Here is a 13,681-nt window from a genome sequence, read left to right on the forward strand (position 1 = left end):
ACCTATAAAGACTTGAATAATTGCTATAATTGGGTGCATTAGTGGACAATTAAACTACATCTGGAAGGAGCACACCCAGAGAAGCTGCTCAGCAGCTATCTCAGCCCAATCCAAGGCTACTCTGTGCAGTCTTTATTGTGAAACTAATGTCCATTACTGGTTTTGTAAAACAAAACACTTTAGCAAAAATACCTATAGCAACAGCATGGTCAGAAATACTCTAGGAATGGGGCTCACGGGAAAAGATTGAAACTTTCCATTTTGCAACAGTCCTTTTCAATTCTACCAACTAAAAGCATTTTTAGAGAAAAAGACCACACACATTTAAGCACACAGTCACTAAAGGTCAATATACAAGGGATGTGGAAATTCAGAAATCAGGATTAATGTTCACAGAAAGCAGCCATTCCTCCTCCTCATTCAGTTAGACTAATAAATGGCAGTAGTATGAAAAACCCAGGCTGATGCCCGATATCTTATCTCAGCATGGGGATTTCACGTTAATTATTCAAGCAATTTACTTATTGTTGTCAATATAATACTGACAGCTCTCAAGGGAAATAAATACTTGGATGAGCATCTTCTTCCTTGAACAATAAGACATGCAAATGCAGACAGTAAGTTCAGGGGTACTCAGGTTTCCAGTTGCTGCATGTGTAACATCAAATATTACACAAACAGTTTATTGGTTTCTCTAAATTTAACAATTACACTGTTAAAAGCCTTCATAAGTGAACTGAGATGAAATTCTGTCATTTCACTGGATTTTTTTTTTCCAAATATACTATAGCTCTGTAGTTTTAAATGTACTGCAGGATCAAATCTTTCATTAAAACAGCTTCTTTGATAAGCATGGATTCTACATTATGCTAAAAGCTGAAGTTCAGGAAGTTAAACCCTCTAACAGAGTTGTGTGTCCAGTACTAGCCAGTGACAATGCCCACTTTTAGTCTAAGTGGACTGGACCTATACAGAAAGAAGACAACCCAACTCAGTTCCTTCCTAAGAGATTTAAATTGACATACCCCACTTCTCAGAGGGCTGTCTTAGCAATGCATCTAGAGAACCTTGCAGATGCATGGCTATAGCAGTCATGCAGAGAAATGGAAATCCTGGGTTGTATTTCCTGCTCTGGTATCACAAATGATAGCAGAACTGTTTTGGAAGCAGGGACAGTATCTCTACAGTTTTTCTGCTACATAAGTGATTTATTCTCCTGCTTGCTTTCTTTCTGGTCCTACAATCCCTGCATTTTGGTCCAACAGATGGATACCTCCCACATGGACGTCTATGGCATTCTTGTGCTTCAGCTAGTCAGGAGGTGCCAGACTTGAGTTATCTCATAATAAAGAGAGCTTAACCTGATCTCCCATGTCCTAAATCACACACTCCTGTATGTTACACAGACCATGGAAACAGCTACCACCTTGGAACTGTTCTGAAATACAACACTGAGCTTCCATCTGCACTTTTACAGTTTTCCTGAAGCACAATCCCAGGCTTTGGAACGCTGGTGGACAGAAGGGGCCACCTCCACCCACATCTTTATAGACATGGATGCACTCTTCAGCTGCAGAGAAAAGCACTATTCCACACATACTTCAGTGCTCTGCAATTTCTCAGACAATGAGCAGACTGTCTGACTAATCTTCTAAGGTATGTAGCTCTCCTGGAACCCAAAACTTGTTTCAAAAGCCAATCTGAAGTTTTGGTTCCACTGAGGAAGACTGGAGGCACTGCATCTGTAAGCATTAAAACTGCTTCTGACTGACCCCTCAACAGTGTTCTCCCAAGATGTGAGTTCGTGACTCACAAAAGGTATTTTAAAACTGTGTAAAATACCACAGAAGGTATTTTAAAACTTGCCTCGCCTCTCTGCTATCTGCAAGTATCCTGTAGAAAGATACTGCTCCATGTCCTGCTGGAAGGCTTCTTCAAAGAACTTCTGACGTTCCTTCAGCTTCATCTGCTGGGTGTGCTCCATATCCAGAACCTTCTGTGCGTGTTCAGCATCTAGCTCAGCTGAGTGTAAAAGAAACAAACAAATAAAACATTGCATGCATATCACGCTGACTCTCAGAATTTAAAAGCTACTGAACCCATTCAATACTGACAGATTGTTACTACAGACTGTTAACACAGGCTGTTATAAAAGAAGGCTTCTGCGCTTTGCAACTGTATTTTAAAACTGGCAGGATAAGAATACTATATTAGGCAGCATAACCTTCACATGAAAGTGATGTCAGAGCTATTTATCTTGAGGCAAGATGCAGATTTCTTGAACTGTATAAATGGCAACACCTCCAAGCGCTGTCCATCAACAACCAGGACTTACAATTCTGCCCCAAAGAGCTATCAGATAATGATGCTTCTGCTCTCATATGTACCAAATATATAACATTAATACTTTTAATTTAAACATTGCAGCACATTTCTACCACAACATAAGTGGAAAGATAGATATACACGTGCTTATATGTACATACATACAAATACACACACATACATGCGTGCGTGCACATGTGTGTGAGGTTCTGGTTTTGTCAGCCTTCAGGCAGACTAGAAAAATCCCTAAAGAATACCCTGCATGTCATGCAGGCACATATCCACAGAAGCTGTGACAGGAGGTAGGTGAACAGCACTGCTTACAATGACAACACCACGCAGTCATTAAGGAGAACGTACACGGGTTTCTCTGTATACAGCAGCAAAGAAAGTGCCCAAAGATGATGATACCGACACTAAAAAAGCAAAGCTAACTACCACGAATTACTAATGTGACACCAAGCAGAAAGGTCAGCTTGTATAGCTTGTACAGACATAGAGTGACAACTGAATTTGCTTATATGTATCTATTCTGGCTCTCCAGCAGTTCCTCTTTCCTCCTACAGTGAAAGATGTATTACGCTGGATATGATTAGAAGAACTCCTTCCCTCCTGTTTTGCTCCACAGGAGTCGCTGACTGGCCAAAGAAAAGAATCCAGCCAGAGCATTGTTAGATTATGCTTTAGGGGGGAAAAAAAAAGTCTTTTTAGGAGGAATGGAACACATAAACTGGAACCTTCCTCTCAGAGTTCTCTGTTCTTTTCTCTACACTGCTCTCAAAGCTCTCTGCTTACAATAAAAGGATTTGCTCACTGAGCTGCTGATGGAAAGGACAGGGCAGTGAGAAGAGCTGCTGGTCTTGTGTTCTACCCATTAAGGGAGGCTCCAACAAATACTGCTGGGTAAAAAATATCCAAGCTTTCACACACCAGACAGACACAGCTAGAATACGGCATTCACATGGATATATGTGAAGGAGTGTAAGAATATCTAGGACAAGCAATCATGTTAGTCTCCCAGGGTAAATATTATCTTAATCATATTTTACAATAAAGAAATTCATGAAAAGCATCTACCATTGTGGAGATTATTATCCAAATACATAAAAAGTTTTATTAAACCAGGCAAAAACATCAGAGAGCAGTAATTCACTCTGTTGTCTGCATCAAGGTCACAGATCATACACAGAAACAAAAAAGCTGTGATAGTTGCCAAAAGGAGCCGTAAGAATGGACTGATACATGAAATAGCCATTAAAACATCAGTAAGTTGAAATTTTTCTTTTTCAAAACAGATTTAAGAAGCAAAACATCAGTGTAAAATAAGGAAAGGATTTTCCTTTAAGTCAACAAGTCTTCATTATCAATTACATTGTGGTGTACGGTCTCTGGGTTCCCTGAAGCACTTCACTACAGTCCTGAATGATGAGCAATTATTAACATTGTGTATGATGCAGAAACGCCATTCAATTGTAATAATAAACGCCAGTGGCTCTCACTGACAACAGTAATTTCCTTTTCCTCATAATACATTCTGACAGTTTTGCACTCTGCACTGGTAGTTCAGGATATTTTTAACCCTAAAACAGAGATAGCATCCACGTAACATGAGACTGACACAACTCCTTTCTTAACACTGCCTAAAACCTTATCTTAACTACTGAAATTGTCACTGGCCAAAGCTAAATTATAACAGCTGCCTGCTGTGCTGACAAGTTCTGAGGAAACTCAGAATGCAACGGCTGAAGAGTTGTCATAGGCTTGCTCTCCAAAGTCAGTTATTGAGAGCCAACATCAGGAACCTGGCTGCACGATTTCACGCTCTGCCAGGTGTAATAGGAATTGCTAGGCTAAGCAAAACCGAACTGTGACATTTAGGGTTTCTGTTTGTTATCAGAAGCGATGAGGATGGCTAGATGAAGTTAACAGTCAAACACAAAGCCACAGAAAATGGGTGTATTGTTTGACAAAACTATTCAGAATTATATTTTCCATAATCCATGTGCAGTTTTACATGTTTACAAAACTCTAAACGGAGCCAGCACCAAAGGGATTCTAAGAAAGTGTCTAAGAAAGATCAATGTATCATCCATATACCATCATACACAGCTCATGTCCGCATACGAATTCTTCCCAGGATGCAAACTGAGACCTGACACACTTCATAGAATCACAAAATAATGTGGGTTGGAAAGGACCTTAAGATCATCCACTTCCAACCCCCTGCCACAGGCAGGGATGCCTCCCACTAGACCAAGTCATTCATGGCTTTGTCCAACCTGGCCTTGAACACTGCCAGGGATGAAGCATTTACCACTTCTTTGGGCAACCCGTGCCAGTGCCTCATCACCCTCACAGTAAAGAGCTCAAAGTACTATCACACTTTTCCTTTCACCATAAAATTGTACCTTTGAATGAGTAACTGTACCTATTTCCCAATCAACACTGCCATGTGCACAGCAAAAAGACACAGAAAAAGCTAATTCACAATGAGATGCAGGCTTACTGAAGTTGCCATGATAAACCAAATAAAAGGCAACTTCAGCTATACACCATGTCTTTTAAGAGAACAGAACTAGAAGTAGGCAGAACATTTCTTCCAAACTGGAAGCTCAAGTGCTGACGTACAGCCTTCTGCACCGCCGCCAGCAACAGCCCCACGGCCAGCCCACAGCTCACCTCCCCAGCAGTCACAGCACAACTGATGGCCTGCCTCCTCCAAAGACCACGCAAAGAGATACTGCTCGTCCACAAAACTTCCATCTGCCACAAAATCTCATTTTCTCCAGTGCTGCTGAACAACACACTCTCCAGAGCCTTGAATTCACCCTGCTGGCACTGAAGTGCAGAAGCTGGTTCTACCCTGGAACCAGTCACTCTGCCTGAAACAGCCTCTGGATATGCTCACCCCTAATGCAATGCTACACTGCCCTCACCTCCCGGAGCCAGGTGAGGATTTACCAGGAAGTTTCAGGGGATGACTTCACTTCTCCAAACACCTCAGCCTGAGAAAAAGCTGTAATCATCAAGTCATCATTTGCTTCTGCCTAAATCAGCTAACGGGACCTGGAAAGCTGTACCTGCCATTAAAAATGACTGCCCTGTGCTCTTAAAAGTTTATGAAAAACAAATAAACTAACCCAGTGCCCCAAGTGTAGTCCTTAATGCATTAATCATCTTTATGGGCACTTTCCTCCCTCAGCCTTTTATTTGGGGGGAGATGGGGTGGGGGAATCACCATCTAGTTGTACAAACAGCTACAAACACAGAAATCAAGGCAAGACTAGGAATACAACATTATTATTTGGTACAAGGTCCATGCTCTCCCATCTCAATTTGCATCTCAGCTGATTCTGCAGCCAGAAGCTGTGCTAAGACACTGTACTCCTATTACAAGATACAACTATTAAAGCCAGGACCTCAAGATAGATCTTTTTTCTTAATGACTTTATAAAATATTTTTATTTATAAATGAACTCTATTTCTGAGAACAGGCCCCTCCCACATCTTAAGCATTTGAACTGGACACTAGAAAAAAATCCAGACTCCAAAGGAACAAAATACAGTAGCTTATAACCATGTAAGTCAAGTATAAAGAGCACCATTTCCTGATATGGTCCATATGCCTGACTGACGCTTCCTACAAGTTAAAATTCTGCCACATATCTGATCAACCAAGTGACCATTTTATACTTTAATCTACATTATTATACATTTTTCAGTTATAGTTACAAATAACAGAAATTAGAAAAATGACTACCGAAAAAATCAGCAACTGAAAGCACTGGCTTAGATTGCTAACACATCCCTTAGACCGAATATGAAAGTGAAAGGTGTCATGTTGCCCAAATGGCAGCAAAAAATGGGGTTTTGGTGCTTTCATGCCATTATACAATCTGTTTACATTCCTTCAATTCATTTATTATGTTACTTCACATTCCTTATGTGAACTAGAATCAAAAATGTATCTGGTCTAAAGAAAGAAAGACACAGTAAACACAAAAACCGGAGCTTAGACTAAGTGCCCTTTTTTCCCCACCCCTCTATAGTTCATCCGGTCTTTGTAGACTCATTCAACCAGGCCATAAAACGTATGCAAGTGTTCTTCACAGGGTTTTTTGCTTTCATTGAAGGTATCAAAGTTTCAAGCAGTCCTCCACTGAACTCATCCTGGGTTTTTGATGTTCCTCCTGCACGGAGGGGTCCAAAACTGGACCCTGCATGTAGGCACGTTGCGTAGGGGAGGATAATCCCTTCCCTTGATCTCCTGGCCATGTTCTTGTTCACAGAGCCCAGGCAGCGGCAGCCCCCCTGCTGCCAGGCGTGCTGCTGCCTCTGGCCCAGCTCGCTGCCCACTGCACCCCCAAAGCTTTCCACAGAGCTCAGTCCCCAGCGGGTCTCGCTGCAGGGCTCCTCCTGCCTGCATGCAGCACTTATCTCTACCTGCTGAACTCCCTAAGGCTCCTGTCAGCCCACTCCTTAGCTTCTCTAGGTCCACGTGGATGGCAGTCCTGCCCTCACTGCATTGACTGATCTCCCCAGTTTGGTGGCATCTGCAAACTCAGGGAGAGGACCCTCCACCACCTCCTCCAGGAAAAAGACTTGTGTGCTGCTTGTTACCAGCCTCCAGGTAGAGTATGACCCATTAACCGCTCCCTCTAAGCCAACTAGCTATCCATCTTGTTGCCCATCCTTCCAGACTGTAACATCATAATTTGGCTACAAGAATATTGTGTGAGACCGTCAAAAAACTATTAGTAAGCTGGCTATTCACTGAACAACTGAAAGCCTTCAAAAATCAGAGCAAGAAGATCAAACCAGACAACTGAAGTCAGGCATTCAGCCAAGTAACTTTTCAAGTGCATTATAACTTAGCAACTTATATTTGCAACAGCCTCATTATATACCCTTTTAAGTAAAGATATCAAAGTGAGGCAAGACACTGGGGAGCACTTCAAAGAATGCAGTTTTCCTCAAAAATGTTTAAATTATTCTTGACAGAATTTAGAATGCATTTCGATAATATGACGGTGGAAGTTCAGAGCACTCTTGCACTATGCTTTACTGACAAGTGGGGAAAGACTGTTGGCAAGACTTGAAAACCAATTGTAAGTATGTGAATTGGGTGCACACAGTCTTTCTTCCAAATAGGAGTGAAAAGAAAACAAGTGAAAACTACAAAATTGTTTTTAAACACTGACTTAAGTCTATTTAAAAAGTACTTGTTTTTTAAGCAAAGGTATATTTAAATAGTTATAATTAAAGAAGAAATTAAGTCACTGCTCACTAAAATGAAAAGTCAGGATTTCACTGGACTTCAGTGACAGAAAGATTATTTCTGTAGGAAAAAATGTACATCGTTCCAAATGAGATTTATTGCCTGACAACTCTCAAAAGCCTGCATTTTTCTGCCGGGATATTTTGCTAAAATTAAGATTATAAAAATAATTTTTATTAAAGTATTTATTCATTTAAAAAGCAGTCATTAAAATGTATTCCTTGGTAATTTTTAACTATTGTTTTCATAGCGTGCATCAGCATATGAAAACTCTAATTAGCTCACAAATAATCTAGTCAAGAGGAAAAGCAAAGGTCTTACCAGTGCACAGAAATTATTTATTTTTTAAGTTGCCCAATAAGCAGTTCCAACCAGTTGGCTTACCTTGGAAATCCCCTATAAAAAAGTGCGTGTTTGAGATCCTTGAAAAATAAAGAATATGCCTAAATAAACATCAGAATAAACCACTGAAAATAATTGCCTGTGTATGCCAAGACTCCAGCTCCTAAAGCAGCACCTGGAGGAAGAAGCAGCTTCCGACCAATGAGACAGGAAAGACAGCTTGGGAAAAGGTTTCCACATAACTCAAAACTCTTATCTGGCTACCGGGAAATCACTGTAATTAAGAGATACTAAAAATAGGCTCCTGTGAACAGCAGATGCTTGAACAGGGTTCTAAAAATGTAAATACATACACAATTATAAAAGAAAATTCACACAAACTTCATAATCCTATGCCTCACAGTGTGTGAAAAGAATACTAGGACTTGACAGAACTAGGACCTTTTAGGTCAGCTAAACAAAAGGCTACCACATTTACATTCATTCTATTTTCAGTTTTCCTTTAGTGCTCTCCTACATTTAAAGCCTTGTAAAGTGTGACAAGGCCAGTGCCTTGCTACTGCGGATAAGAATACACCCGAGATATGGACAGACTGCACCCAGTTTGTGTTTGAGTTTTTAAACAGTTACTATGGCCCACATTGTAATTAATGTAGGTGTTCAGAGAAGCCTAGAGCATCCTAGGCCGTATATATGAGCTTAAATTCTTCTCCCTTGCCTGACTGTACTTTTTTTTTTGCAACAAAATAAACAGAGCATCATACATAGCAGCTATATGGCACACGGTATTCTTTAAACTGCTTTCACCCTTCTCTGTTCTCTGCAAGCTTAAAAATACACCAGCTGAGGACTCCTCTGAAAGTTTGCCCACAGCAGCATTAAGTGACTCTCATTTTAGAACTAGATCTACTCCGGTTCAGAAACAGTAAGAATGCTTTTGGCCATTTTGTTCCTAATAAAAACATCCTGAAACTTGAGTGTATTTGCCACCTTCTTGAATTTTTTGGATTAAAAGACAACAAATTTTCATGCCTGCAGATCTGGTAATCAGGAACAATTCTGGAATTGTTTTAATTTGCTTTAACTATAGTCAGAGTCATGATGGATATCCTGTTCTACAGCACATTAGAGGTTTTTTCCACACTTGCTTCAGTATTTTCCTACCTTCAGATGTGCAAATGTATGTCTTGCAAAGTACAATAATGTTATAATAAAGGTTTTAGTGGGGAATTCTCTCTCCACTCTCATCCTTGACTAATTCTGGGTTAACAAATCTACAGTCCACCATTTTTCAGTTTCCTCATTCAATTTCATTTATAGGCCCAAGAACACTAAGTGACAATTGCTGTCTTTCTAGAAGACAGGATTTAGCAACATGACTTCAGTGGGATAGAAATGAAATACCACAGACCCTCCTCAACTCACACCCGGACAGGCTCTGTTAGGAAGAGGGTCTCCTAACTCCCCTGTTCCTCATTTAGTTAGGTCTCTATCCAACTGATACAGAAGAAAAGGTGATAAGGAAAGAATAACATTAAACTGAATGTCCCTAGCATAGAAAGTAAGTAAAAAACAAACAAAATGGCAATTATCTGAGCTCACACACTTGGTTTTTTTTGCATCCCTATAAATCTTCCACTTATGGTATTGTAAGAACAATAATCCTGTTAGTAAGCTGCAAAGTATATAATTTCCCTATAAATAAACCTGACACACATTTTCAATACATATAGATTTTATTTGTGAAGACTCTGAATTAAACCCAGATTTGTGAATCTGCCTTTAAAATCTAGCCACACACTAGAAAAATTCCACTATTACAGAAACTGTACTTGACAACAGTTCAAATGACTCAGCACTAGTCCACTGTCATGAAAAGTTGTATTTAATGCATATGCTCTGCAATTATTGTTTTTCTGTCTTATCTCATAAATACTCATTTTCAAGTAGAAAGCCAAATCAACAGCAAATCTAAACCCAAAGTACTTATAATAGAAACCACAGCACTGCAGTATTCTATTCAGGTTTGCAAAAGTCCATGAAGCTGTCTCAAATAAGATAAATAACATCCCATCAACCGAGTACAAATTGACCTATCGAACAATTACTATTTTCCATTCCAAAAAGATAACCGCCTTTGCTTTGGAAGGCTTTCAAAGACAGCCAAATGGCTTCTGCTACTACAAGAATAGTGCTAATCTTAACCTTTGCACAACTCTGAGGTATTTGCCTTCAAGATCAAATTATGTGCATGCATTGATACATAAATAAATTACGAGATACTGTTTGCTGTCACAACAGATTGTGCACATGTCGAAAATATGGGTTCCACAACATGGCAAATCAGTTGGCAGGGATCAGCTTTTACTTGGCCTTAAGAGCACCATCAAGTGTTAGACCCTTGCTTTGGTGAAACTGTTCTTTACACAAATTATAACCATATTCAGATATGCAGAGCAACACCATTCGGCACTTAACTAAACCTTGCCTCAAAAAACTGAAGGTGAACAAATCATTGTCTTCGTTCCTACCACCTGAAACAAAACAAGGTGCTTATTCCACATATTGTTTTCAGAATAACCAGTTGTCTGATCTGAACATGGAATTTATACCTCCCTCTCCAAAGGGAGGGGTAGAGCCTGCCAAAGAGTCCTACAGGCTTTAGAACAAAAAGGAATGAGCTACAGATTCATAGTTGCAGTACAATTCGGTCTGACTTACTTTACATTGATAGTGACATATTTTAGACTTGAGGAGGAGTTTTTAAAGACATGCTTTAATACAAATCTTAGGTTAACATAAGCAGTGATTGCTCTACCAGAAACAGAAAAAACACCTTTCACACACACAAAAAAATAATCATGCAACCACACGCAAGGGAATTTGTTTTTTTCACATCTCAGGCATTTAGGATGCATTATGTAAACCAGATTTGATAACAGATGTGCTTTACAAATGTGTGTCAAATAGCACTGCACAATGCAGAAATATCTATGTCCATCAGAACTCTTTAAAGCATTTTTATTCAATAGTAAAGGAGACCATTTTACAAATTCAAATCATACTTGAAATATTTGATGCTGGGAAGCATTCCAAATCATCATTCCTCTCTCATCTGAATTGGTTCACCAAACTAAAGTTCTGAAAGCACAAAGCCTGAGGCTGTTACTGCAATCAACTGCAAGATCTGTTTCTTGGTTATCAGCAGTGCTTCTCTATTAGAGCTAAGAACATTAAGGCCTGGTTACTAAAAGTGGCTTTTAACAGAGCACATTCTAAACAAGCAACAAATGTATCACTTCAACAAATACAGATTTTGTGTCCAAAGGTGCGAATGAGATGCTTACCTTAAAACACAGGTCTACGTGTTTGGAGTAGATCTCAATCAGTATGAAAGGACCAGGGATTAGGAATGAATAGGAGAAAGCATTGGCAGGTTTTTGCAATTTCTCTCTATTTTAAGCTAAGTACAACGGGGCAGGGGGAGGGGGGAATAAATCACAAATTAAACTTAAGTCTTCAAGTACGCAGAACTGCAGGACCACTGCAGTGAAACCACTCTCCTTCTCACATAGAAGACTTGTGTGTTTACATTGTCAAAATTTCACGGCAGTAGTATTTTAAGATGACCATAAGCCAATCATTGTATCAGCAGCACACACAGAACACTTGAAGCACTTCTTTTTTCCTGACAACTGAGTCGATTTGCTCTTCCACTCTTCTGTCAAAACAACTTCTCCAACACAAGCAGAAAACCTGCTATTCATTCATCCTGTTACTGCTGGGTTTATTTTTTTCATTCTTAGAAATTAAGAAGAAAAAGGACCATTAGATTACAAACCCAGTCCAGTTCAACACTGTTCAATGAACATCACAAAATGAATGACACTACAGCGTATCTTTAGACATCCTAGTGGTAACTAAACACTTTTGTATGATACGACTAGGAAAACCGGATCTGAAATACCATTCACACTACAATCCAGCATCCAGAAGCACCTGAACAGTATCTACAAAATAACATGAGGGGACTGATTTGCTAACAGATAGCTATTAGGGATGTGTCACCAGCTGAGGAATTTTAAAATAGATGCAGTCCTGCACATTCACTAGACACAGAGTACCCGTTATGACAAACCAACTTATTTTAAAAATCCCTATATATTCTCAAATGTAAAACACAGATGCCACCATTCTTTAAAAAAATTGAACCTGTAACAGTGCTATTTAGTAGAAAAACTGATTTGCAACATTGGCATGGCATGTCTTTGCCAGACTTTTTATAACTGTAAGATAGATGTTTTCAAACTACAATATTCTCTTACAAAGGTGTTGTTCAACTAATGGGTTCCTTTCAAATTCTGTCAAATGGATAGTTACAACTATATAGGCACAATAAAGTCATGACAACCAAAACAAAAATCTTACTACACTTCAAACAGAACAACGTGGCTGATCATAAAGCAGTATTTTCAGAATATATGTCTACATTTTTATAGTCAAAATTTCTCATTTTCTATTATGGAAAGGCATTACATATTAAGAAACAGGGCATCTTATGGTAAGTGCAGAAATATATGTAAGTGTGTTTTCTTCCACTGAACATTTTTATCTTTAAAACCAAAATGGCTGTTGTGAAAAACAGTTTAGTGAGGACATGGACTGTGACTCTGAGGAAAGGCAATTTTCGATATGTCATTTCTAAGGAAAGGTTATCAAGTTTTAAATTTTTAACTAAACATTTTAAGCTTTCTTCCACGTGTCTAGTGTTCAGGTACTCAAAATCATTCCATTTCTTCATTTTATTTTTTACATGATAATAAATGGTCTCATACAAAGATCTCATACAAAATAGCTGAGACAAAGTTTCCAACTTGCCAAATAGTAGCTGTCTGTAAGTAGTTTTATTGTAAGATTTTTTTATTATTATTATTACCTTGAAAAATATCTAAGATAAGTATTTGCACATTAAAAAAGAAAAAAAAAGCCTTGAAAAGATGATCTGTTCCCACTGCCTTGGTGACTTAAGTTCTGCCTTCTAGCAGCATTGCTCTAAATGGTTCAAACTTACAACTGTAAAGGTTGTTTTTGTCTATAGTGTCAAAGCACTTCCTTAATTCTACTGCTAATTCAGAGCAGTTTCTGCAACTTCAACATAACTTTTTCTAAAGCATTTAAAGATAAACCTTTAAGAACAACCTCTATGACAGATTGGAAGAAAACCAAACCCCTACCTTCCCTACAGTCTGTAAACTATGATGGAAGAGTGTGGCTGGGTTTACTGTTTTCGTTTTTTTCAACCCTGACAAATGTTCCATGCTTTACATTTTCCGGGATTTCAATACTCCATACGGTAGCCAACATGTACTACTAATAGGAAAAGAAGCTAGCAGGTTACAACATATCAACAGTATTCAAATTTTGACTCTGACATTCATGCTTTAAAAGACAACCAGACTAAATTAGTGCATCAATATTGGCAAAGTCAATGGTGTTGCTCACCCAAACAATAAACGTGACTTTATGGCACTAGATCAAATGAACACTTCCACACCAAGAAAGCACTGGTGGCTGGGTACAAAACTAACTCTTCCAGACCAAACAATTCTGAAGAAGAAACTCTTCTGGTGTGTGTGTGTTTGTCTCATCTGTCTTCCTGCACCTGACACAGACTTGACATCAAATGTGAAATCGATAGCCACCATATTGTCAGTTCCAGCTAAAGCTGTAATGGCA

General features: G+C 39.0%; 2 protein-coding genes across 2 annotated transcripts in view; one reads left to right on the forward strand and one right to left on the reverse strand.

Moving 5' to 3' along the window:
- The window catches only part of GMPR (guanosine monophosphate reductase), a 463,469-nt gene that overhangs the window by 153,862 nt on the left and 295,926 nt on the right, over nucleotides 1-13,681 (forward strand). The window lies entirely within an intron of this gene.
- Nucleotides 1-13,681, reverse strand: part of DTNBP1 (dystrobrevin binding protein 1) — a 70,439-nt gene that overhangs the window by 4,085 nt on the left and 52,673 nt on the right. Inside the window, exon 8 of the mRNA XM_061346482.1 lies at nucleotides 1,867-2,022. Within this exon, the coding sequence (XP_061202466.1) occupies nucleotides 1,867-2,022 (156 nt within the window). The remainder of the gene's footprint in view (nucleotides 1-1,866; nucleotides 2,023-13,681) is intronic.

The sequence above is a fragment of the Neopsephotus bourkii genome, unplaced genomic scaffold, assembly GCF_033783945.1.
Source record: "Neopsephotus bourkii isolate Nb327-2 ecotype Australia unplaced genomic scaffold, CSIRO-AGI_Nbou_v1 NB_272, whole genome shotgun sequence".
NCBI lineage: Eukaryota > Metazoa > Chordata > Aves > Psittaciformes > Psittacidae > Neopsephotus > Neopsephotus bourkii.